This window comes from Porites lutea, chromosome 3, assembly GCF_958299795.1.
Source record: "Porites lutea chromosome 3, jaPorLute2.1, whole genome shotgun sequence".
Classification (NCBI taxonomy): Eukaryota; Metazoa; Cnidaria; class Anthozoa; order Scleractinia; family Poritidae; genus Porites; species Porites lutea.
Window position 1 is genome coordinate 22,399,598 of NC_133203.1, and position 27,917 is coordinate 22,427,514.

At 39.0% G+C, this 27,917-nt stretch overlaps 2 protein-coding genes, 1 long non-coding RNA gene and 1 pseudogene across 3 annotated transcripts; 1 reads left to right on the forward strand and 3 right to left on the reverse strand.

Moving 5' to 3' along the window:
* Positions 1–2,171: 2,171 nt before the first annotated feature.
* Positions 2,172–3,203, reverse strand: LOC140930720 (uncharacterized). Its single transcript, XR_012164878.1, has 3 exons — positions 2,965–3,203; positions 2,796–2,873; positions 2,172–2,684 (listed from the first exon to the last, which is right to left on the reverse strand). It is a non-coding gene; the product is annotated as an uncharacterized lncRNA (long non-coding RNA).
* Positions 3,204–15,787: 12,584 nt separating this feature from the next.
* LOC140931957 (uncharacterized) lies at positions 15,788–17,607 on the forward strand (annotated as a pseudogene).
* A 3,635-nt stretch (positions 17,608–21,242) lies between these two features.
* LOC140931958 (uncharacterized) lies at positions 21,243–22,178 on the reverse strand. Its single transcript, XM_073381637.1, has one exon. The coding sequence runs from the start codon at positions 22,176–22,178 to the stop codon at positions 21,243–21,245; it is 936 nt and encodes a 311-aa protein (XP_073237738.1).
* Positions 22,179–22,209: 31 nt separating this feature from the next.
* Positions 22,210–27,795, reverse strand: LOC140931959 (uncharacterized). The gene has a single exon (XM_073381638.1). It carries the CDS (start codon positions 27,793–27,795, stop codon positions 22,210–22,212), a length of 5,586 nt encoding a protein of 1,861 aa, XP_073237739.1.
* Positions 27,796–27,917: the final 122 nt, after the last annotated feature.

Here is a 27,917-nt window from a genome sequence, read left to right on the forward strand (position 1 = left end):
ACTTCCCGACTTTGATTTTAATTTCTACCAGGAGTACTTCTTGAAGTGAATTTTTATGCTAACTTTTTTTCCAGGATTTCACCACATGAATGAAATGACATTTTCAAATAGCAGCTGGCTTTCCTGTTTTTCTAGCGAGTATATAAGGAACTCTACTTTGAAGACCCAAAATCTTTTTTTTAGAGCTTAGAAGAAGAAGAAGAAGAGGAGAAGAACAAAATGATGATTGTTATTATGATGATAAAGGTGGTCCAACCACTCAGTCAACTTCCAAATGAAATACTCGACAAAATAATAGACTTCGCGTTAACTGGAACTGACATAAGTATAATTATCAGCTATAATTCCCTTTGCCAGCTTGGTGAACCCTTTAAAGAACTCTCCATGCGTTATATTTGTCGGCTACCACGAATAAGCTACAATAATCGCAACACTGCGCTAAGTGGCTGTTTCAGCTTGCGCAAGTTGTGCAAAGAATTTGGCCCATACAGAGACAATGCAGAGAGATAATAGCCAGCCCCAGATGGATAAAGGCGTGGGTTGAGCTGTTGTTTGCTGGGGTTGGAACTTGGTTTTATGTTACCAATGTATGGTGGAAAGGATGAGGGAGCAATTAAAGTACACTTACTTGCACCTATTTGTTAACAGACAAAGTAAAAACAGTTTCGCTGATTTGTGTTATTGACTCAGATTAGAAATCATGGTGGCACTACAGGCTGCAATTTTGCATTTTGGCCTCTGCCTATGAAACAGATTTTTTGTTGTTCAATCCAACGGATGAAGTTACAGTTTCTTGAGAAAATTTGTTATAATAAACGAGGCTCTTTTGTTTTGTTACATAAGTTTTAAGATACATCAGTCCTTTTTTGACAATAAAGAGTTCTTTAAAAAAAATAGCTTCATATCATGGACCTCTGTTTTCAAGTTGTCGTTAAAGAAGTATTATTGATAACAATGCTAACTATTCAACCTATTTACAATTAATCACTATTCGGTCAAAGGACTATTTACAATTCACTTCGATTAAACATTCTTTTCAGTTAATAATGACAATAAAAATAACAGTGATAATGATATCAATAACTGAATAATAAGTTGTTTCTCAAATGGCTATATAGGGGATCAGACACATTCTGGCACTCAGTTAACCTGTAATAAGGCTAAAAGCAAACGCTATGAATCGTCTTATGACATAAAGCATATAAAAAGCTGAAAGAATTACACTTACGACCTTTATTACATTTAGGGCCAAAAGTTATTACACTTAGGACCTTCATTACATTTAGGGTCAAAAGTTGTTACACTTAGGACCTTTATTACATTTAGGGTCAAAAGTTGCTACACTTACGACCTTTATTACATTTAGGGTCATTTATTACATTTGAGGCCTCAACACCCCCCTTCCCCCCACCCTGGGGGTCAGTTGTGGTAATTTTCTTAAACAATACTTTTTTCCTTACAAAGAATTTGATTCTTTTTCTCTCTTTTTTGTTGTTGTCTTTTATCAGGCATCAATTTACTAAGCGTCAAAGAATTGTCCACACCTATGGAAATGAGGATGATGGGGATGATCTGGATGAAGATGCGGCCTTGGGAACAGTATTACAGAACACTGCTGGAACTGAAGTCAATGTGACAGCTGGGCCATCTAGGGCCAATTCCAAAACGAGCGTGTGTGGAGGAACTGATCACCTCCGTAGATCAGCATGTTATGCCCATTAAATAAGAGGCATTCAAAGTGACACTTTAATTATTTTGGGAAAAAGTAAATGAGGTACAATATTTTTATCAGTGCAGCCCAGTAGGCTTACGTTGAAATATTTTGATAAGGTGATCTTTTCAGTATTGTTGTTGATACTCACGAAGGAAAAGTCCACAATAGCTTGATTTTGAATGGAAAGTGGTAATTTATTGTTACCATGAATAGAGTTTGAATCACTGTTTCTAGGAGCATGTAGTAATATTTTTCAGAATTTTTTCATATGTTAAATTGTCTTTCACCATGTTTGTTAAAAAAATGATTGTTTTCATTCTACCAGGAAGCACACATGAGTTTCTTTTTAGAATTTCAGTCGAGCTTATTAAAAGCCTGAATGAAGTTCTGAAAATTTTACAACACGTGCTTGCTGATGAAAAATTCCTTGCACAGTTGAAACATAATTCACGTTCATTAATTGAATATTATTTTTGGATGGAGAATTTTCAGATACTTAGACAAAGAAAAGCCATGTAACTGGATCAAGGAAGGTGTAAAAAAATCTTTTCCAACACACCCCCCTTGTTATACTTGTCCCAGATTAATTTCCAGCAACTGAGTTCAAAGTCTTATTTGCCTATTTAGCTTTATGGTAATTGACACCATGATCATTGCAACTTCAATGATCTAATGATGAAGTTGAATTATATATTGTTCCAATCACTGAAAGAGCAGGGTTGTAGGAAGTAGATAAAGCAAGTGATTCACATTCATATTTATCACGAAAACAAGAAAATTGCCAAACAAAAAAATTCTGCTCTTCAGTTGCACAAAAATATTTCTTGAAATAACATTATTTTGTGTGAAACATTTGAAATGGATATAATATTATGATAATGACAATAAAATAATAGGTTTTGCATCCAAAGCTACAGAACAAATTTTTGGGTTTCTTGTCCACTGGCGGGCAGGTGCCATCTTGGGAATGCTACAAAAAGGAGAAAAAATAAGACTGTAAGGGAGTAGTCCATGACTATGTGATAGGGCATGTGAAGCCTCTGAGAAAACAATAATGACAACAAATAGCAAAAATGCTTACTTGTAGGCCATCTCTCAAGTCAGCCTCTCTGTAGACTTCCACCAACTCCTCTAGACTGACTTCATAAAAGCTCTTCCGCTGCGAAGAAAAGAAAAGAAATACAGTTCACATATAATTTTTCTTTCCAAGATGTAAGCTTACGTACAACATATTTCAATTGTCTTGTTACCTTTCTGCTCCTCGGGGTATAATTTTTTACATCCCCAGGATAAAGTTTCGGATAGCATCAACTATCTCTTCGGGGTATATTAAGGACGACCCGTCTCGTATTCCATTGTCAAACTAAAATCAAAAAAGGAAAGGAATATATACGTCAATATCCTACGGGTAATTTTTGATCCCAGCTCTGAGTGCTTCATTCAATCCTAAAAGTTGTTGTATGTAAAAGTGAATCACGCAGTTTAGGTTTATTTCAAAATAATATAAGTCGGTTATCCAAATGAAAGTACGGTAGCAATTAAGCGTTCTTGCCTTTGCCGTCCATGAACTACCAGGAACAATAATATAGCTGAATCTGTGGTCCAAACAGCTGCCTCAAGGTATATCAGACTCAGTGATTTGCACATGGAATGCAGCACAGTTGTGAATTTCACACCTACAGCTATCCTCGTGTATTTACTTTTGTGTATATGTTTCGTCAAGAAGAAACTCTACTTCAATAATGAATGACATTCACAATACCAAGCAGAAGCAAACCAGACAATTTGGTTTTGAGGGTACTTGCTGCTAGGAACGTGAACATTTCCCAGTATATAAACGCTCGAAGGTCTTTATCCGGTGCGTCGTCCAGTTTGCCCGATAGAGACCTCACATTTACCAAAAGCTTTCTTAGCCGAACGGGTAATTCAAGGCTGAAAGAAAGAAGAAGTGATGGTCAATAAGAATATTTAAAATGTGTAGAATCAGATGATCGATAGTAAATAATTCAACCAAACAAATCTTACCCGCATTCTCGGAGGTGGTTTTGCAGTCGTAATTTCTCCCATGATCTACATAAAAATCATACCCTTGATTATTTGAAACTCAAAGGTTCACAAGGAGAAAACGAGAAATACGAACATACCAAAATGATGAATGAAATTGTTTCCAATCCAGTGAATATTTGCCAGGATATTTGCAGTGAAGGCCGCGAGAATAGCGCGTGAGGTGTCACGAGGAATCAGGCGAAAACAAACCCACTGCGCATGCCACTGGCTTCTGCTGAACATTTTTGTGTCTACGAATCCAACATGGCGGCCCAAGATGGCGCCTTGACAACAAAACTTTAACCCATCACTTCTTAAAAACCACTGCAAATCAAAACCTCAAATCTGGGAATTCCTTTTATTAACATTTAACCTTCTATATGACAAAAAATGAAGGTAAGTTGTGTTTTTACATTTAAGCCTTTCATAACACCTTAATTAGGTTTAAATTTTATTCTTCCTAGGAAAGTGTGACCGGACTTCACTGTAAATATATGTGTATAACATACCTGCATAGTTTTGGGGCAGTTTTAAATGACACAGTTTAACGCGTAGAGGTTCCTCACCTGGGAGGAAAAGGGCAAATGAAAATAAAGTCAAAGTCCAAAGCCACAATCCGCACATTCCCTTAAAAGAATAAAAACAACCAGCAACTTGTTATCAAGGTTAACTCAAGCAAATAAACATACCCAGCAGACAGAATTAAAAAGGCATCTCTCTATTTATACAATTGGAATTACCATCTATTTTACAGCTGTTTAAAAAGAGGAAAACTATCTACATATTGTTTATTCTAATAAATTACATAGTTCTCTGTAGTTCAGTTCCCTCTCAAAACCCCATTATATAATGGAGCTATATAGCTCCATACTTTTCATATAAAACGTAATGGCAGAATGTCTATTGAGTGACCCTCGCTGGTGTGGGTATGGTTATTTTCTAGCACGATACTTATATATACACCTATTTCAATTAAGGTTGCTCCCGTGAACCATGTTTCATAGCCTGCAGTGCACTATGGTAAACTGTTTTGTAGCGGGAAGTTTAGTCTTGTTCACATTCATTGAAATAATGGAGACCATTTTTGAAAAGACGTTCAAGAGAGCTTTCAAGTCAAATGGCTGCTAAAATTCTTAAGCATAAGTGAGCTGAAGAATTTCATTTTAAAAACCTAACAGTAAGAAATTAGAAGCCTGTTCTTTCAACAACATTAAATGAATAGGGTTTTACCGCCAGACTAAGCTGCATTTCTCATGGGCCAGAAAGCTGGTTATTTCAATAAAACAAATCAACTGGCCTATTCTTTTTTCTATTCAGTGTTTAAAAAAATGGCCTCTAAAATAGATATTTGCGTAACGTTAAGTTATTTATTGTAGTTCATGAACAAACACCTTGAATTTCATTTTTATTTAACTCCATCGAAAATTCCCACGTGCACGAGCCAAGCAAACTCGTTGAAAATTTGCAGCATTTGCATATTTCCACAGAGAAAAACCTAACCTCAAATCACTGTATACATTAAAAAGCCTAGGATTCAGTGTTTCGAAATATATTGTCTTAGATAACGTTCTGCTGACATAGCATAGAAGCGTCAGCAGCATTTGCTTTCTAGGTTTCTAGGCTCATTGCGGGTACAAAACTTGCTATTCTTGCTAGACTTGCTACAGTAATGCACCCGCTGGCTATGAAACATGGATCATGCATCATTCTTCTCTGAACAACCTTAATTGAAATAGGTGTATATGACAGTCACTACATATACATATGCAGAATCATTATATACACATTCTCAAATTCAAAATTAATACCTCTTTTGTCTTTAAGCAGTATTCGCACATTTTCAACAACTGATGGAGGGTAAATGGAGGGGCCTTTTTAGGCTCGTATGCCACCCTCCCTTGACGTGCATCTTTTCTTGTTGGCCGCGATGACCTCCTCACCAGCTGCTTTATGGTCTGTCTGGTCTGTTTATGTGCACGCGTAGTGTGCGGACGCAGGATTTGATTGCTCTGGCCAAGATCGAAATCACCGAAAATTTTAGTCCAAAATATGCCCGATACACGTCATTCGAAAGCCTCAGTTAGTTTTTTGGCGGCTGAAGTAAATGTTCAAGGAGAGTTTGTAACTCTGGCAACGCTTCGCGAGATGTTACAGATGCAGGAAAGAATGTTCAAGAGCTTCTTTGACTCGATCGTAACTAACGTGAACACTCGCCTCGACTCTTTAACTCATTCAGTAGCCGAGTTAAAAGCAAGAATTGCTAGTTCGGAAAAGGAAACGGGTGATCTGAAAAACAGCCTTGAGTTTTCGCAAAAGGACATGGATGACTTGAAACCATCATTACTTAAATTACAAGAACTGGACTCCGCCATTGAAGAAATTCAAGACGACTTGGACCATCAAGAAGAACAAATGGAGTATTTAGAAAATCAGAGTAGGCGAAATAATGTCAGAGTCGATGGCATTCCCGAAGAGGATAACGAAACGTGGGAAGAAACTGAAGCTAAAGTAAAGCAAGTTTTGAAAGACGAGTTGAATCTCGCCAGTGCTCCTGACATTGAGAGAGCGCATCGCGTGGGTAAAAGTTCGCGTAGGCCAGCTTCGGCCCAGAATTCTGCAAGTCGTCCTCGAACCATTGTGTGTCGCCTTCGTAACTGGAAAGAGAGGGAAACGATCCTGAAATGTGCCCGAAGAATTAAACCCGACAATATATTTGTGAAAGAAGACCTATCTCCAGCAACCCTTGAAAAAAGAGAAAGTCAACGTGCAAAGATGGAAGCAGCCAAGAGAGCAGGGAAGATCGCTTATTTTGTGTTAGATAAACTGGTTATTAGAGACAGACCTAATGTCGAGAACAGCTAAGTTATTTATTTCCTACTGCTATTTCCCCCTTGTTTTTTTTGTTTTTTTTTTAATTATTGTTTTCCCCCACATTGAAAATGTCTGTCTTTCCAGAATTTTCATTTCCCTTTAACGACCTTGATGACGCCGACTTCAACCTAGCAATTTATGAAATGCAAAATGGTCCTGTTCGCTATGATGCTGATAGATTGGCTAGTTTAAGTTTCAATCCTTTACTTCACAATATTAGAACAAATCTAGCTCGTTCATTTGACCTTGACCCTGACACCAATCTCAGGGATTTATTTAGCGATGACTGTGAATATTTTATTGAAGATCAATTTAATGACATGCTATCTAGTGAAGATTCGCGTATTTGTGACAGCTTTTCTCTACTGCATCTAAACATTCGTAGCCTACAATGTAATGCTAGCAAACTAACGGATCTTTTGTCTAACGTAAATTTAAAATTCTCTTTGATTGGTATTTCCGAAACTTGGCTAAATGATTCGTCGTCGTCAGTCGACATCGACAGTTACAGTTTTGTTCATAAAAGTAGGGAAAATAGATCCAGTGGTGGAGTTGGTCTGTATGTTTTTAGCAATTTGAATTTTAAATTTCGATGCGATCTTGATTTTTCGTTGCCAAACGTCGCAGAATCTTTGTTTATTGAAATTGTTCAGCCCCAGGGAAAGAACATTGTTGCTGGTGTGATTTACAGGCCGCCAAACCAAAACGTTGATGAATTTTTAACAATGACCAATGAGCTATTAAGTAAGATTTCAAAAGAAAATAAGGTATGTTATTTAATGGGTGACTTTAACTTAAATCTAATGAACCACCAATGTCATTCCGTTACTGGTGAATTTTTAGATGCGCTATATTCTAATATGTTCTTTCCATAGATTACGCGCCCTACAAGAATAACTTGTCATTCGGCAACTTTAATTGACAACATTTTCGTCAACCAATTTTTCGATAGATCCAGGAGTGGACTGTTTTTCACTGATATTTCTGACCATCTGCCTATATTTTCTATTCATTTCGACGCCTCAATCTCAGCATCTAATGAATCTGTTTTTGTTCGAGATGTAAATCAAGTCAACACAACTAAGTTTCTATCGCACTTGGAGACAATTGACTGGTCTCAGTATGCCTCTCTTGATGATCCAAATAACGCCTATAACAGCTTTTTCAAACAATACTCTACGGCATATGACTCATGTTTTCCTTTAAAAAAAACTAAGGCGAGCAATTACCGTTTGAGAAAGCCTTGGTTATCGAAAGGACTTCTGAAGTCGATAAGAACGAAAAATAAGTTATATAGACAGTATCTCACTAATCAATCTTTGCATTATGAAATTCGTTATAAAAATTACAAAAACAAATTGAATCACTCATTAAGAATCGCTAAACGTATATATTATGAAAACAAAATCGATGCTTCTAAATCAAATGCCAAAGCTACATGGAGAGTTCTAAACGAAATTATTAAGACAAAAAAGAAAGCGTTTAAAATCAATTCCATCTTTAAAGTTGACAACCAAGAAATTACGGATCCAGTAGACATCGCTAATAGATTCTGTAGTTATTTTTCTAATATCGGACCTAATCTAGCCAAAGAAATTCACTCATCTGTCTCTCACCGCAGTTTTCTCTCTGGTCACTTTTGTCAATCGGTGTTTTTTGATCCAGTGACTCCAAATGAGCTATTGGAAATTTCCAATGCTTTTCGACCAGGTAAGGCAGCTGGCCATGATAGAATTCCCATTCCCATCATAAAAAAGTCAATTCAAATTATAGCCGTTCCTTTAGCTCATATAATCAATTTATCTATCTCTCATGGCATTGTTCCCGACCATATGATAATTGCTCGCGTGATACCACTCTTTAAAGCTGGTGATCGATCACTCTTTACGAACTATAGACCGATCTCGATTCTCCCTAGCTTTTCTAAGTTTCTTGAAAAGGTTGTTTATAACCGTCTTTATAATTATTTAAGTAAACTAGAAATTCTATGTGATAATCAATTTGGCTCCAGGAAAAATGATATTAAAGAATCTAATTCTCTCCACGTATTCAAAACGAAATTGAAAAAAAAAATTATATATGAATTATTAGTTATAAATCTTGTAGTAAATATAGTTATATTTCTTCCATGTCTGATATTATTTTTATACTTATTGTTACTTGTACCATACCTTATATTTTGTCAACTCAGTCTATGTAATTAGTTAAGTTATACTTACCTTCATTGTATTTTGCTTTCGATCCTGGCCTTACCGTTACTGTTAACTTTATTTTTACTCTGAGGGAGCCCAATGTCTATAAGCCTCATGGTTTCTGTTTGGGCTTCCTCGCCACTTTCATTTGCTTTTGTGTAACTGTCTTGTTTTATCGTTACTTGTATTTTGTGGTAAATCAAATAAAGTTAAAGTTAAAGTTAAAGTTGAAGTTTTACGGCTAAAAAGTCAAGAACAGTGAGCAGGTTGGATGGATAGTTAGTTAGATGGACTGTGATAACTTTTGTTAACCCTTACACACCTGCATAGGCTCCATATTTTGTAAAATGACACTTTATGTTGCTTATATGAAGTTGTTTATTGGATTATTCAATTGCAATCAGTTTTTTGCCATTTTGGACTGACTTTTTGGCAATATTTACTTGCTGTGCTAATGATAAGCTTTAAAAATGGCGTCAGTCATGAATGGGGTTGATTGACCTATATTCAAAGCACCGCATATGTCTACTTTCTAAATATGTCCGATTATAGCTACTTTTATCTCAAAGGGAACTTTTGATATGTTATTTAGTGTGTGTATGTCAAAACTGAAGCAATTGTTGAGATTTGCGCTAATGTGCTTGGGTGTCTGTAAATAAAAGGAAGACTGTTTCATAAATGTGCATATCCTGCAATTATGTATTAATTAATTTCCCCTGAGTGGGTATAAATCACAGGTCAACTTCAACTTCAACTTCAACGTTATTTAAATTTGGAAAAATAACAAAAGATACGTCATTGGGACTGGCCTGCAGTTAGCGAGGCTATTCGAGGAAGGCCAGGCTACATAATTTACTACAAACTACACAAATACAAAGAAATTAGACGTTATATAAGTATATATATTTCACATTAAATAGAAACTATTCTACTTAAATGCAAGGACAATATTAAAGTGAAATTTTAAAAATGAAATGAAAACAAAGGACAAGAGAATCACTTTTTCCACAATGATCGTATCCACATCAATATAGGAGTCTTCAGTTTCAAGGATATCGGGTAGCATTTCTTTTAGTGATCTTTTAAAAGCTTTTTTCGGTCTTTCTTTAAGAATTTGAGGTATCCCATTCCAAATTTTGACCCCAACAAGTGAAAAAACAGGTAGAGCTAAAGTGCACGTAGATCATCAATTTAACTGCAGAGAATTATTCCTTTACCTGGGGAATTCATAGGATTCCCTTTGGCAATAACTTTTTGGGACCCATCTGGTAAAACTTTGACGGATTGGCTGTAAGGGCCTGTGTGCCCAAAAACATTAAACCAATATGTGAAAGCTGCTGCATGGCCTCTCACAACTGGAGGCTTAAGGCCACGACAGCGGAGTGTTCCCAGCCTCTTGCCTTTTGTCTCACTTAACATTTCTGAAAAAAATTAAATTAAATAGTTTTGTTTTTTAATAAATTAGTGAGCCACCCCTATAAAAGTGTAAACATCATGTTTCCAGCTCGACATATGAAAAATAAATAAAGCACATGGAAGTCAACAAAAACAAAATTAAGTGGAGCATGAGTGTATTAAAACTGCATAAAATAACACAGCACTGAAAAGTTTAAAATAGGCATTTTGAAAAAAAAATGAGGGGGCAAATATGCCCAACAGGCCGGCATATTACATTGGAACGTGCTCCGAGGACACAATATATCTTTTCGGTTTTACATTGCCCCGTACGATTAAGAAAAGCTATCTATAGAATTGACTGTGCATGATTTACTTCCATTAAGTTTAGCGATAAATAATTTTGCCCATGGTTGACAAGAGATCAGAAAAAGATAAACTCATTTTTAATGATTATTCCAACTTTATGTGAATGGTCAGTCATGTGTGATATCCAAATTTGCAGCACAATTTGCATACTGACTGCAATAATCCCTTTCACAAGAGTCACACAAAATTCCATTCTATTTTGGCAAAAAATCCCGGCAGCTTTACATAAATGTCAATAGTAATAAGGCCCTTAACATGTCGCGTTTTGAAACAATCACACTCACCTTCACATCTGAACAAGAAATTTTTACAAATAATTTTATGGTGGTGAGGAGCGATCTCATTCCTCAGTAACCAGACCAACCCAGCCTGACTTCACATGAAGAGACCCTGAGAACATCTCATCCACTGTTGTCTCGTATTCAAAAGGCCTTGATGAGTAGGCAATTGCTTGAGAAATTAAAGTTGTTGTATGAGAATCTAATGTAGGATAATTTCCATAAAACGGCTGTTCTAAAAAAAAGGAAACTAAACCTTCACTCCTAACGAATCTACTGAAAAAATTTGAGGGTGTTACATGCAGCTACATCCACTTTTTAAAATTTTCTATACATTCATCTGTAAAAATTTCTCTTCCTGCAAAGTAAAATTTTCCGTATGGAAAATCCAAAGCAAGCGTCTGAAGGAAATATTAGCTCAGTAACGGCCCCAAAAATTTGTTAGTAAAATCCTTTCATGGGCAGCTTTAAGTTACAATTTTTTTTTCAGAACAGTCATTTTACGGAAATTATTCGGCATTAAATTCTCATACAAAAAAAGTAATTTCTCAAGCAGTTGCGTACTCGTCAAGATGGGGCTTCCTGTATCAGTATGCAGAGCATATATCTATATCAGCATGCAGAGCTTCTACCAAGCTCTGCATGGTGAACGGTACTTTCAGTTTTTTAAGACGTGTGAAATCTACCAAGCTGTGCATGGTGAAAGGTACTTTCAGCTTTCAAGAGGTGTGAAATCAGAGGATCAATTACTCCATTCTTTTACATGTTAAATAATCAAGACGCAAGCTTCTTGTAGCAGCTTTGAAATTGCCTCAGATGGCCTTTTCCTGGCTCTTGGGTTTTTGGGACAAGGAAACAAGTGATAAGGACCAAAAGCGAGCACGAAAAAATGGCTGTCACATGCTAAAAGCTTAAGCTTATTATTTACTAACTAGCACGGTGATCGATCGGCTACATTCACAGAACATTAAGTTTACTTAGCCACGGTAGTCTTTCAAGTCGCACAAGAATTACCAAAAAACGAAAATATGTTTAAACATTTTTCTTGTGTTATCTCGCTACGACTTCATTACATACAGGATAAATACCAAGTTTTTTTAGCACAACAATTCGCATACATCATACAAGTAGAGAAGCATTACACTGACAAACTTATGCATGTCTGTCTGAATTGTTGCCGCCAAAACCCGCCTTTTGCTAGGCCCAAACGACACAGCATCATCTCCATTTTGCTGAGAAAACTGCTCCAAAGACATGAGCCGGAACTGAAAGGTCAGACTCGTTTTCTTGTCGTGTGCCTGGCTTTCATTTTCTGCTGCGAGCCTTGTGCTCGCTGCGAGATTAGACAAGACAAGGCTCCCTATATCTTCCTCATTTCCGCAGCTTTCGATGTACCATGGTACATTAGGACTACGGCCTTTGAAGTTTTTTCTTTTTGGAGGCATACTAAAAAAGTAATGCCACACGCGCAACAGTCGCAACAGAGCGACAGAGCTCCCAAGTGAAAGGTGAACTGTCGTACCTAATGATTACGTATTAACAGGACGGAAATTTGATTGGCTTATTCTTGTGTGATTCCTACAGCCCCCCACCTGAATTACTGCAAATTTCTACCAATGGGATAATCGTTCATTATATTATTACCAAATCAGAAGCTGTTGATATGTCCTAAAGAATAAAAATTTGTTTAGTTTTGTTATACCATACCGTGATATTTACTACTAGACATTTACAAACTCAGAGCTAAAGATATAAGTTCAAAGACAGGTGGTGACATGGCCATAGAGATACATGTGAAACAGAATTGCACATTCTTGCAAGCAGATCTGCCTAACACTAAAAGCATAACTGCTTATTCAAAATGCATCTACAACAAACTTGAATGCGCTCAGTCAACATCACAAAATTTGATAATGTACAAACAAAGCTACACATTTCCAAATCCAGGTGAATCTAATATACAAATGGTAATCTCTTCATGGAACAAATCATAGTCTAAGTACTTAGAACTTTCTGGTAGAGTAAGGGTGTTGCTACATGTATTAGCACTCACTTTTTGCCCTGGATCGTCATGAAGGAATTTCAGAGAAGGTACAGGGTCGAACTTAAGAGCTGGAACTTGATATGAGCCTGTAATGAACTACAACACCACGCCTGCTGTGATAACAATGTGAGATTTTTCCGCTGTGTTAAAATCGTCAATGGTCCCCTTAACCTCTGCATCATTGACATCTTCAAGGTACCTGGTAAAATTGAAAGACACCCTCTCTTCCAATTCTCTTTTGTTGCTTCCAGGCTTGGCAAATAATGGGACCAAAAGATCGTCAAGTTCTTCTCCTGAAATCTGGTTGTTTTCATAGATGAACAGCTTCCTGGCTTCATAAGGGTGCTGTCGCATGCACTCAAGAAGGCCATTTAGCTTGAGTCCCTCAATAAACTGATTCACCTCAGCTAATGATTGAAGTAAAGCATAATGCAAAGTAATAATATGCAGCATCTTCACTTTATCTCTATGGTGACAATGGGCTTACAAAAGCCTGCGTCAAATCTAAGTGCACATTCAAAGGATGCAGCACGCTTAAATTCTTCTGGATCCTCAATAATCTTGAGCTCCTTCAGCTTGTCTCTTACTTCTATATCAAAAACATCATCAATTCGAGACTGAGCTCTGCTCTGTTCTCCAAAGACAATGTAGTCTGCCAAAGTTGAAGACAAGAAAGAAGGTGGGATCCTTGCATTATAGCAAGAGAACATAGCTGACCATAGATAAAGTAGTTCCTTTGTTCCAAGGCTAAAAGGTTGTGATTAAACAGCTTGCAGGTTTCATTGCCAAGAAACATGTTAGAACCACATACCTCTCTATGTAACAAAGAAAAAACTCATTACGTGGCCCACCTTGGTCGTTTCTCCTTCTGACTTTAATTCTAAGAGGCTTATCTCTTTGAACCTTTTCTGTGGCTAGCTTTCACAATGAATTTTCAAAAGCACTATCTTGATTATCTTGAGTAGTAGAAGTACATGTAGTAGGTCCAAAGGTAATATCCATGTTGTTGTCCTCAAACTCTGCATCTCCTGTAATGTCAGTACAAAAGTTTAATGATGCACATATGTCATGTGAAGATAGTTCTGGTACAGGTGAAAATGATGACTTTTCAATGATTTCACTGATTGCCAAATTGATGTTATTGGTATTGTCAAGGGGGCTGCCCCAAGTAAATGCTCCTCTCTATTGGGAAATATATCCTTAAGTGTTTTAAGGTTGCAATCAGGTTGTGCTCTAGCTGTGCTGGCAACTTCAGTGCTAAAGTTCAGTGTACCTACAGAGGACAGCATGGATTGCAGATCGTCCTCTGAATCTTCCTCGAAAACACTTGACAACTTTGCTCTTTTTATACGCTTTACATGCACCTGTTCTACAATGTCCTCTTCATTATTTTCTGCACTTGAAAGGGTCGATGCTGGATTTGATTCAATGAATCTTTCTTAAGTTGTTTGAGTAAATTCTAATGCTTCACACAGAATTGAGAAAGAATTTCAACCTGTTATAGGGCTTTCCACATTCGTTCTTGTATTTGTACAGGACAAACGCCTCTGATGATTCCTTAAGAGTTTTTACCTCAGTGCGATCTTCATAAAGCAACACATAATTATACTCTTGTTTTATATCTTTTGAGTGTGCTTTGTGCTTCTCAGCCCTAGCCTCGAGAAGCATGCTTGCCCTCACATTTTTCGGGACATTTACTGTTAAGCTTTTTCCTCGCACTCTCCTTAGCTGACCACTATCCGGTACCATAATACCGATATTAATCTTGACAATATCACTGAGATCTTCCTGCTGTTTGCCGCTCCCTTTTCCTCTGCCACGTTTCTTTCTGAAAAACGTGGCCCATTGTTTCTCTTTCGTTTCTTTAAATTCTTTAAAAGACAGATTATTCTTCCTGCTGGTTTCATCTCCCACCTTTATTTCTTTGTTATTTGCAAGATCCTTCCCACATTTAGGACAAAATTTGAATGAAACTTGCAAAGCCTCTCCACACGTGGAACAAAACATGGCGTTGAAGGAAGAGGGAGGAGCTGTGTAACGGTTCCTTTTTCTCTGCCAACACTTGGATGCATAGCACAATCACCCCTCCATTTAGCCACATATCATACCTAACGGACTTCAAGTCCAACTAACTCGAGAAGTATTCAACGCATTTTTCTGAAATTTTTTAGTTAAAGAAAGAAAACACCACCAATTCTAACTGATGTAAAATACCAAAATTCACAAGCAAGACTAAAACGGGAAAAAATAATAAATTTAACGAATACCCCAAAATGTGGTTGTAACGCATTACAGAAATAGCGCTGCAAATACCGGCAAAAGGTTAGAAAATGTATTTTTTTCTCACAACATACAGTGGCTGCGGTTAAATAATTCCGTCTCACAATACACCCAACTGAAACAAATTGACAACTCAAGTTTCAAAGAATAATTTTTATTTCACGCAGTAAAAATGAAACCAAAAGTGATTTAAGAACTAGCTGTTGCTGTGTGTAATGCTTGCAAATTTGTCTGCGGCACCAAAAAATAAAGTTCACATTTAAGGTTGACAATGAAATAAACACTACAAACCGACAACAGCACTGTTTTGGGCAATGTTGAAAGGAGCTAGACACAAACGTTCAGCATAATAATTAGAATAGAATTCGCTTGGGAGTGGAAAGCACAATTAGGAAACACTTTTTGTTACGAGTAAAATAACTTCAAACTGCCTCTGGCTAGGACAGATAAACAGGACAAATTTCTTGAACCAGTACAATGAACGGTACTCACTCATTTGGGCTTAGAATCATCAAATTTCCCTGGATTTCTAGCCATTTCTAGCTGATATGAAGCGAGATATTCGCTAATGAGCAATTCGGAAACACTTTTTGCAATGATGACCGTGTTCACAAAGCGTAACTCAGGAAGGAATCTACAAAACCGCGAGGAAATTCAGCGCAATTCGCAACCTTCTCCGTTCGCCTGTTCCTCGCATATCAGTCACATGCTTCTAGAATTAGCTTGGGGGTGTCCTGGTTTGTTTCTCAGGGTTTCTGTCATGGTTTGTTTAAAAATAGCAAGTTGCAAAGAAGAAAACCTTCAGACACGTGCGATTAGTCACTTGTAAAGACAAAAGGTCGAGAGTGTGAATGGAAGAAACAATATCAAAGCACAATATTCTAATTTCACGCAAGAAAGCAGCTCAAGAGAGAAAGCTGCAAAAAAAAGAGAGCTAGATAGAGCATATTACCTTCAGAATCGCGAGAAAAAGATCGCTCAAGTCAAACAAAGAAGGCAAGAGAAAGGAGAGCTTCCCACGCGACCTCCCACAACTAGACGCGAACTCAAGCGCAATCAGGAGAGAGATCAGATCAAGGAAAAAAGATGGTCTATCCGAGATTCTGTTCAAGCCAAGAGAGTATTAATCAGAGAGTAGACAAGAGAGAAAGTCCGAAAATATCGTGAAAGATGGAGACAGGAGAGTAATGTGGAAGAAATTCTGGGCGGGGGCGCCACATTTCCGAACAGGACGTCGAAAAAATGCGCGACTGATAAGGTGAAAACTACCCTCCCAGCTTCACCAGCCAAAAAGGCAGCTGTTCTAGAAAGCTTAGTAAGTAGTTCGAGAACAAGAAAACAACTGAAAAAGAGGGGAGTGGTTACTACACCAGAGGAACAAAGAGAGGTAGCTACGCTCAAAGCACTAGCTTCTGACATTTCCAGCGGACTTGCCAAAGTCAAGGCTTCAGGGTCAAACGAAAAGAGAGCAGCATTTACCGCATTTAAATCTTTGGCTTTTGGAGAAAATATTAAGAAGTCAAGAGCGAAAAGATCCTTAGGGAAACTAGTTAACCTCAATGAAAAAAGCATTAGTAAAGCCATCAAACGTCGAGAAAGCATTCTCAAAGGTGACACACCCAGCTGGCTTTATACTAAGAGAAAGGTTCGGCAAGATGCTATATCGGAGGAAGACGCCAAAAAAGTCTTCAACTACTAGGCTCATACGGCAAGTCATCCTACAGGAGACAAGAAGGATGTTTTAAAACAACGCATTGGAAAAGAAGAGTATGTGAAACACGCTAAGCATGTGCTGGAAAAAATGCAAACTGATGCTTTTAGAGAATTCCTTGAGCTACACCCAGAAGTGAAGATTCGCCAAAGGAAGTTTGAAAGCTTGAAGCCTTTCTTTGTGAAGCAGGCAAAGGAACGTGATAGGAGGTCTTGTTTATGCAGGAAACATGTGGAAATGCAAATAGTGTTTAAAAGCTGCATGAAATACCGTAAGGAGCTTGTAAAAAAGTCTGCCAATATAGACGAATCATTTGTCACCAAAAGCGTAACAGAGGCTGCAGAAAAAACCCTTTGTCCGAAGCCAGAAGGCATCAACTATCACAACATCAAATGCTTAGAGCGTGAATGCACAGAATGTGGTGTAGACAATATTGAGTTCCTGCCAGAGGAGACTTCAGGAGAGGGAACTGTCAGCTGGTCACGTTATGAGTATGTTTCAACAGGGAAGTTCCTTACTAATGGCCAAGAGAAGAAGAAGATCGCCCTAGTACAGAAGGAGACACCACCATCTGAGCTCTTTGGCTATTTCAAGGAGCTCCTTGTCGAATACCCCAGGCACTCCTTCATGGCACGATGGCAGCGTGAGCAGCTCGACAGTTTGTTGGACAACCTCCCCTGAAACATGTTGTCTGTGTGCATGCTTGAATAACAAAAAAATATTTGCCGCTTCTGCGTGATTCCTGTAACTTTTGTTTAGCTTCGGTGACTATATTTTCTAAAAACTAAAATCTTGCCACACCCGCATTACATCATGGGAAAAACTGATACGAGTCTAATTAGCATAGAACCGATGTTGAGCAGAAAGTTTTAAGTAATTAGTTGTATCCATGTAAAACAGAAGCCTTATAGCCAGTTAATTTGTAAAAATGAAACAAAATGGTTTTTGACCCCTTCTAAAAGTAAATGGAGGGGTGACTGTGCTACTCATCTTGGGGTCCTGGGGCGAATGTGTTGTGAAGATTTCGAAATGTTTTGCGAAGATGTTGAAATGTGTTGTGAAGATTTCAGAACTTGTAGTAAATTTAAGATGTGTTTCGAGGAATTTGGAATGTGTTGTGCATAATTTGAAATGCGTACTTAATAATTCATATATGATGTGAGAGAATGCGTAGTGACCCTTGTGGGCCACCGTAGTTGAAGATGTCTTCTCACGCGTCATTACGAGATGAATGCAAAGCCTTGGACGAAAGCAGCGAATTTATTTCATGGTTCCAAAGACGCTTTCCTACGGTTCCTTACGAGGTTATCGTGACTTTTGAAGGTTAGATTTTTTAAAATTGTTGTTAATTCATAGTGGATAAACACTCAAATATTGTAGGGAATGTTCCAGCACTTTCTTGAAATATCGGAGTCGCTTGCTGAAACTGTCTTTTCATTTTGTGCAGGATAAAGTGTTCCGTCGAAATTTGAAGGGTTAACTTAACAATCTTACGTTTCGTTATTTCTTTTACACTTTTTTTCATGGCTGCAAGTTTCCAGTTATGTGTGGTAGATGTTTTTGTCACAAATTTGGCACAGCATGAATTTTTATACATACCATTTTTTATTCCATCGTAAAGTCGAAATCTGCATGTTTAATTTTATATTCCAGAATCAATGCAAAGACAGTGATTCTGCTGTACCTGATATGGGACGTTTGGACCGCTTTTTGGAGAAATTTGTATACTAAAGTGAAACTATAAAAGCTGCTTTAAACAGACAAGTTTGAATTCTGCAATCAATTTTGACTAGCATTAAAGTTGACATGTCCTTTTTGGTACAGAAAAAATGCCATATACAATTTTTTATTGCAATTATTTCCTTATACTTATAAATGGAAAACACTATCACTGAAGAAGACTTCCCCGAGATGGATGAGAATGACTTTAAGGAGGTTTTTCCAAGACTGGCCCATCGGAAGATTGTGAAGGGAATTTATAATTGTGTAAGTCACTAGTCCTTCGGTTATTAATACTGTAGGTTACTCCAGACCAGTAGGTTTTGATCTGGTGGCCAAGTTAAATATTAGGTAGCTACGTACAGGGCTTTTGAATAAGTTTGTAGTAAGCAGCTCCTGATATTGGAATAGGATGCAGTGTCCAAACTAGAGGCTTTCTGGTTGCAAAAGTTTGAAATCTAGAAACTGGGAAATGCAATTTCCAATATTCTGGGCATTAAATTTAGTGCTATTTATAGCAATTTTGGTGCTCACAGAAACAAGTACTTTGGATTTTGAAATCCTTTGTTTTTCTTTCATTCTTTCATAAGTCGTGTTGGGTTCAGACGATTTTTATTACTAGAGAAATATATTTTTGTGGTCCCTGAGATCTCCTGATTATCTTGTGATCACTACTTTACATGACTGTACCTTTTGCCTATTATATAATAAGTAGCAAAGGCCAAGAGAATCACATGTACATGTCGACGAACATTTATCAGATGACCAAATCAACCACCTCAACCCTACTTTAAACTGTGTAAACTACTACTTATTATTGTGTAGGTGACATAACATTTTTTATTTGCGAGCAAATACTCATTTAGCGGAAAAGATATCTTCTTTCTCACATAGCTCCTCTATGAGCGCATCCTTTTCCGACAACTCACAATCGATGCCACTAGCTTGAAGCTCTTCTCACTGAGTGCGTTTAAACTTGGTCTGAAGCAGATTCCGTCGATCTCTGACGCCCCTTTTTTCCTTTATCATAAATTTTGGATTATTGAGTTTGTTCAATCTTTTGTGGATTGATTCCCAGATTCAACCACGGTCTGGACTGCCTTTCTTGAACTGGAACAATTCACTTGCAATCATTTCACGCAAAAGAAGAACGTCATGCTCATCTATCCATTCCATTGCACGTTGTTTACTGGTAGCCATCTTCACAGCAGAGTCTAAAATATTCAAACAATGACAATAAATACATGACAACCGTTCATGCAAGTTCCTCAACTATAGAATAACAGCTCAAGCATCAATACGAACAAAATTTCAGGAGCAAAATCATATAAAAGCACGAAAATTATAAAAAAGACACTCACGTTTTACAGGGGACGTCAAAATGAGCAAAACGAAGTCGGCAGGAAATGTGGACCAGAATTAAATTTGACTTCCAGTTGCCGCCGCCCCCTAGAAAACGTCTGGTGCTTAAGTTCCCTATTATTGTCCAGCAAGCAGAGTGTAGCACAATCTAAAACTGTGTCTGCTGACTCCCTTTCTTTATGGCCCGCCATTCGTAAAAAAATTCCGAGATTCGAAATGGTTCCGAATTTCGCAATGGTTTCCAATTTCGGAATAGTTCCGAGATTCGAAATGGTTTCGAATCTCTCGGAATGGTTCCGAAAATCTCGTAATGGTTCCGAAAATCTCGGAATGGTTCCGAATTAAAATCTCGTAATGGTTCCGAAATCTCGGAATGGTTCCGAATTAAAATCTCGTAATGGTTACGAAAATCTCGAAACGCTTTTGAGATTTATGTGACATGGGAACGAGGTTGAGAGAACCTGGGAACAAGAAATATTGTTTTGGTACCATGGTTACAGCGTGTTGATGTGAAAACAGTCCATCTATCGATCGATCTCGCGTAAGGTGCTACTCTACTCGAAAGTTAAGAAAGTTTATCTATATAAGAAAAGCATATATATATATTTATATTTATATCTGTTAGAGTCAAAGTACAAGTATATTCTGTGACAATTTGTATCGTTGCCGGTTTTGTCGTGGAAGATCATGAAGTGTGGCTGCCCTCGAAAGTCGTACTTGGCATCCGAAGGAGTTTCGTTGTTATTCACAAGAAAAAAGAGAAAAACTTGAATCGTCAGATCTTTCCTTTATCTCCAAATAATCTTTAACTCTTCAGTTCTTCAGATAATAGTTCTTCAGATAATAGTTCTTCAGATAATAGTTCTTCAGATAATAGTTCTTCAGATAACAACTTAGTCTGCCTTACACGATACAGATGAGCGAAGGATTACATGGATTGTAAACCTAAATCACACATGTGATAAACAAGAACATGGCGGCCACTAGCACGAGCAAAATGGTAACAACCGCTGACCATAAATACTGAAAACTCCTTACTACAGCGTTGCTGTAGTAACATGGCTCCTCAACTGCATGTCATGCAGTTAAGACAAAACAATGAACCTATATGAGTCCCTAAGGCTAAACGTTCAACAAACTATCAGTTCGATACTCAAACAGTAGAATCTCGAAAGCTCAAGTCATTGATCGGCAACAGCGAATGAATGTTAAATGAGTTAATCAAAATCAAGTGTTCAAAATGAAACCTTTGCAACGTCTTTCAATTGTTCTTCGTTGGCTCCTCGATGGGGACTTCCCTGGTCTCCTCGTGAAAGACATCTTCCTGGAACACTTCATCTGCAGTCAACAATAGAACGAGCTTGTGTATAGGTCTGTCTAAATATGATGGTGGGCGTTGGCGTTTTCCACTATCATCCAAATTCCCGTCTGCCATCAGCAACCTGACCTTTCTGACATATCCGTCGTCACTTGGGTACACCTGCACTACTTTGCCAAGTGGCCACTTGTTGCGCGTGCTTTCACTTTCCTTAGAGATGACTATATCACCAACAGCAAGGTTTCTCTTAGGCTGGACCCACTTTTGCCTGACTTGTAACATTTGAAGATACTCTGCCCGCCATCTCAGCCAGAATTCATTTGCAAGATACTGTACTCTTCTCCAACGTCTACGACAATACATATCGGCTCTTTGAAACTTCCCTGGGGGCGGTAGCACTCTTTTAGGTTTCATAGTAAGAAGATGGTTAGGAGTCAACGGCTCTGGCGCTTCTGCATCACATAAATTATCGACGCTGAGGGGTCTTGAATTAATAATGCACTCGACTTCTGTCAAGAGTGTTCGCAATGTCTCATCATCAAGTTGGCTGCCAGCTTGTAACAGTAGTGGTTCAAGTGCGTTGCGTACACTACGAATCATACGTTCCCATGTCCCGCCCATGTGACTAGAATGGGGTACGTTCAACTTGAATGGAATCCACTCGCATCCATTCCTTAGCAAATAGTCTTGAACATGATCTTGATTCATCTCACATAATGCTGCTTTCAGTTCGCTTCGTGCACCAATGAAATTTGTCCCTTGGTCGGACCTCAGTTGTCTCACAGCACCTCTCCGATTCATGAAACGTCTCAATGCATTGATAAATGAAGAACTCTCCAATGAATTGGCAGTCTCTAGATGAACACTTCGTGACCCCATACATGTAAACAATACTCCATAGCGTTTAACTTCACTTCTTCTCTCTGACAATGAACGGTCCAAAGTAATCAACGGCACAAAACGAAAAGGGAGGAGCTGGTTCAAGTCTGTCGTCAGGAAGGCAGGCCATCTGCTGCTCAGTGGGCCTACGTAGTCGTCTACATGTCACACAACTCGATATAAACCTCGCTACTTTTGATGAACCATTGATCAACCAATAGCCACTTTGCCGCAACTCGTTATGCGTCATACCACGACCCATATGGTTCACTTTGAGATGGTGATGTTGAATCAACAGTTCAGTCAAGTGTCCTTTTCGCGGAATAATGACTGGATGCTTCAGATCAACTGGTGTATCTGCTCTTCTGATACGACCACCAACACGAATTATGCCATCATGGTCCACAAACGGATCCAGTTTGTACAGCGAACTGGTCTTTCGTAACGCTTGGTTCCTCTTTCTGGCTTGGTTTCTGTTTGTCTCTCCGTTGGTTACATTTAAGTCGCAGAGAATTTGAAGTTCCTCACGGAAATGTTCGTACTGCAAACATCTGATGATGTTCTTCTCTGCCTCCTGAAGCTCTGGAAGTGTAACTCTCAGTATTGACTTCTCAACTTCTGTACTTGACCTTGTTACTGGACTCTCGGGTTTCTTAATTTCCCTTCTTTGAAGCTTGGACTTCAGACGTAAACATAGAGCTATGACCTTTATAGCACGGTACCAGCTAGATACACCATCTAGTCTGCTTATTTCAAATTGATCTGGAAATGGAGCAACACTTCTGACCTTCGTGGTCAAAACAGACACTTTCTTCACCTCCGGGTCAGAGTCTTGAAGGCGAGGTAGCTCCACGTTTTCTGGTTCACAGGGTCCGCTTCTCCACAAGAATTCTGGACCAGTTAACCACAGAGATCCTTCAACCAGCTGCTTCGCGGTGAGTCCTCTTGATGCTTCGTCTGCGGGGTTGTTGTTTGTGTTTATGTAAAACCATGCGTTGGGATCGGTTAGGTCTCGGATTTGCTGCACTCTGTTAGCAACATAAACGTGAAACCTCTTGGCTTCATTGTTAATGTATCCGAGAACTACTCGGCTATCCGTCCAGAAGAACTCTTTCATCTCCGGGTAATCCAACTCATTTCTCACGAACTCACTCATTCTTGCAGAGATGGTAGCAGCGGCTAACTCCAGCCTTGGAATAGTCTTGTGTTTAAGGGGGGTTACCCTGGCTTTTCCGACGATGAAGGAACAATGAGCTTGATCGAGTTCGTTAATCAATCTTAGATAACTGCAGTGACCATAACCTTCCACTGAAGCATCTGAAAAATAGTGGACCTCCACTGCTTTCACTGGGCCAAAGTTGTCTGGCTTGAAACATCGCTGTATCTCTAGTTTCTCCAACTGTACGATTTCTCGCCGCCACTTTTCCCACTGTGGGTGTAGATACTCTGGAACAGGGCTATCCCAATCCAACTTGTCTTTGCACATCTGCTGAAGAATCTGTTTACCTCTGAGTGTAACAGGGGCCAGGTACCCATTAGGATCATAAATGGAGCCAATAGTGGACAATACACCTCTTCGAGTTAAAGGGCGATCATGAAGTTCAATCCGGAACCGGAAACTGTCACTTTCAGCGCACCACATCACGCCTAGAGCTGTTTCAATAGGTAATGGATCTACAGCTAAGTTCAGTTCCTTTATTTCCTTTGAATGGTCATCAACCGGAAAGGCTTCAAGAACTTCTTTCTTGTTCGAGACTATTTTATGTAATCTGAGACAAGCCTTGCTACAAATTGCTTGACTGGCCTTGATTAACTGAATGGCTTCGGGTACCGTTGATACAGATTTTAGTCCATCATCTACGTAGAAGTCCTTGCGTATGAACGCCGCAGCATCTGTACCAAACTCTTCTTCGCCATCGTCAGCTGCTCGCCTAAGCCCAAAGTTCGCGCAACCTGGGGAACTGCTGGCACCAAACAGGTGAACTTTCATATGATAGTCGACTACTTCCTTTGATGGGTCCCCATCCAACCACCAAAGAAAACGTAACAGATCTCTGTGTTCTTCGGCAACCACGAACTGATGGAACATGCTCTTGATGTCCGTCATAAATGCAACGCTTTCCTTGCGAAAACGACACAAGATACCCAATAGATCGTTCATAAAGTCAAGACCTTGCAGCAAGTAGTCACTGAGGCTGACTCCATTAAACTGGGCCGAACAGTCAAACACCACCCTTATCTGTCCTGGTTTCTTTGGATGGTATACACCTGTATGCGGTACGTAATTGACTTTACCGTCTTGAACTTTAAGACGATCTACCGGAACTTCCTCTGCACATTGTAAGATTATGTCCTTCATGAAGGCCTGATAATCAGTAAAGAATTTCGGATTCTTCTTGAATCTGGGCTTCAATTGGTTCCATCTCTTTACTGCGAGTTGGCGGTTATTTGGGAGACACACACTGTCTGATTTCAACGGAAGTGGCATCACGTAACGTCCATCCGATTGTTTCTTTACTCCGTCCTCAAGAATCCTTAGAAATCTCTCATCTTCCATAGAATAAGGTTTGTACTTGGAACTTGTCTCAACAAAGTCAGTCTCTAACACATGGAGAACTTTCTCTGGGCCAATAATCTCTTTAGCCTTCGTGGCGAATGCAAACTGGCTATGAATTTCTGAAGCTGCAACTCTATTGCACACACCCTTGTCTGTGTTTTCAACATCATTAGAGTTGCAGACTCTTCCAATAACTCCCCAACCAAGTATAGTCCTCTGAGCGTACGGCTCGTCATCTTCACCGGCAACTATTTCCCTGGGTCGGATAGCTCTTGGGCAATTGATTCCAATCAGGATAGAAATTTCTGCATCTGGGTGGTACGGTGTCAACTTATCGGCGATGGGCTTCAGATGTTGCCATTCCCTAGCCACTTCAGGTTTTGGAATCTGCGACCGGTTAGCTGAAACAAGTTCCCGGGTGAAGGCCACTGGCATCTTCACTACACATTCTCTATGGTAGTCAAGAATCTCTAGCCCAGATATCTTTTTAGTTTTAACACGGGCATTTTGCTGCTGCATTGTTGTCAACAGAAGCTCGGTTGATGGGCCTTGCAGGTTAAACCGTTCACAAAGAGTCTCAGACACAAAACTGACATTTGAATGATCGTCGAGGACCGCATACTGCAGGATTTCCTTCTCTGGCTCTCCCACTGGTCTGACCCACGCTGGTACTATCATGGTGTGATCAAATCCACCGCTTTGTTCAGGAATTAGACATACACTCATACAATTTGAGATGGCAGCATTGTCTTGTGTTAGTTCCTTGTGAAGGCATGTGGGATGTGTTCCTGAGCATGTTTTCATTTTGCATTTCAACCTCTCCTTGCAGTTCGCTACCTGATGATTCTTACTGGCTGCACAACCCATACACAAACGTTCGCGGAAGAAGAAGTCTCTCCTTTCACTGAAAGGCTTTCTACAGAAATCAGCGCAGTCATCTAACTTGTGTTTTGCACCACAAAACAGACACTTCGTCAAACCATTTGGACCAGGGTCCTTTGATTTACTAGAATCAGTGGGGTCTGATTTACTGTTACCACCACCCTTAGCTGATGTAGAAAGAGAACTACCCTTCTCATTATCTGGTTTCAGCTTCGGATTTCTGTTAAATCTTGGACTACTTGATGTGGCGAGGCCTTCTAACTCTGGGATATTTGCCTTTTCTGCGGCTTCTCTGATGAAATCTGCAAACTTAACAAAGGTAGGGTAACTGGCTTCACCATGGGTATGTCTCCATTGTTTAATTGCATCTCTCCACTTGGTTTCAAGGTAGTAGGGTAACTTTGATAGTAACTTTACATTCTCCTTTGCATAGTCCAGTACAGAAAGACCTGGAATGGTGTTCTTTGCTGCTAATACCTTGTCTAACATGTCTGAGAACTCCCTTAAGGCACTGGCATCCTTGGGTCCTATCTTAGGCCACTTCTCCAACTTGTTAATAAATGCTGTACTCACAACATTACAGTTTCCATACCTTTCCTGCAATACAGACCTAGCTTTCTGATAAGCATCTTCTGTCCCAATCAGAAGATAATGTTCCACAACTTGCTTTGGCTTTCCAGTTACATACTGATTCAGCATATTCAGCTTGATATCTGCTGCTAGTGGTCTAGAGTCAACTAGAGCATTAAAGGCACTCTTCCACACAGGATATTGCAGGGGGTCTCCTTCAAATACTGGAATGGTCAGTTTTGGAAGTTGTCCAGAAACAAACAGTTCTTTGCTCACAGTACTTTGTTCTAAGTTAGCTTCTGTTAACTTGTCCATACACCTTTCTAATGATGAAGCAACCTTTTCCCACCCTTCACAGAAGGAGTTAACTTGACCTTGAGGATGAACAAACTGGTAACTTGAAGGGGAATTCATAACTGTTGACATAATTGGTGATGGACCACTTATGGAGTTAGTTACAACAGGATCAGTTTTTGCCGATGAGAAAGCTTGTGTACAAGCTGCTTCTGTTTGAATGGGAAGACCAAGTTCAGGTTCAAAATGACGAACAGCAAATACTGACTGTGTTACGGCTCCCGGGGAGAATGATGGAGCAGAGGCCTGCAGACCACATGCTGTAGTCTTTGGTGTGGATGTTGTTGTCAAAACAGGTGTTTGGGATACATGTACTTGGGACTGAACTGATGTATTAGTCTCATTTGCACGGGTAGTTACTGTTAGAGATTGCAAGAATCTTTTCAATCCTTCGCCTTTACTCTCACTAGGAAGATTGACTAGATCTTCTTCAAGGGAGGGTGTTTGCTCATTATCAATCTCTTTGCATACACTTAACTTGGCTCTACTAAGTTCAAGTTCCCTCTTAAGTTTGAATTCTTCCAGTTTCTGCTTCTGTTTTAACCTTTCTATTTCTAAGGCCTTTTCTTGTTCCACATAGGCTAGCTTCACCTTCAAAGCAGCTTCTTCCTGTAGAAGCTTATATTTATCTACTTTAGTTGAAAGTACACTGTCTGAACTTGATTTTGACTTGACACTTTTGGTTGTTTTACTCCTCTTTGAACCCTTAGAAATGACAGAATTAGACTCCAAAACTGTTTGTTCCAAATACTTTATCTCATCCCTCACATCTCTTTCAAAATCAGACCACTCACCACAAACTTGCTCCCAGATGTTCCTGACCTTTGCTAACTCATCGTCTTGAACTGTTTCCAAAATGTCATTATATGCATCCACAAATTCATTCCACAGAACCTGTGCCTTACTAAGCTCTTGCTTCCACTTTGATAATTCATTACAATGTCCCCGAAGCAACAGTGTTTTTCTCAGTGTTCCCGTAAAACTTGACCTTTTATTCTTGAAAGAGTTCAACTTTATGTCGTTTTGATAGGATTGACCCTTTTCAGTTAGCTTCCTAATACGAACTTCCGACGAATGCTGTTCATTTTCCACATGGAAAAATCCGTTGTTTTCGGCATTCTCCGATAGATCAACAATTAAAGGCGAAGACTTCTCGCAAACATCATCCAAACAATTATTTGAAGCGGAACTTACCACCTCACCACAAACATCCGACATTGAATCCTCAGGAATATCACTCAACTCTCGAGACATGACAAGTACTAAGTCCAAACCAAAGGCGATCAGAACTAACTTTCTACAAAGGCTTACACCACTTGGTATCCATTCAAATAATCCACAGGTCGTCCGGCTTTCGTTATGAACTTCTTGTTGTG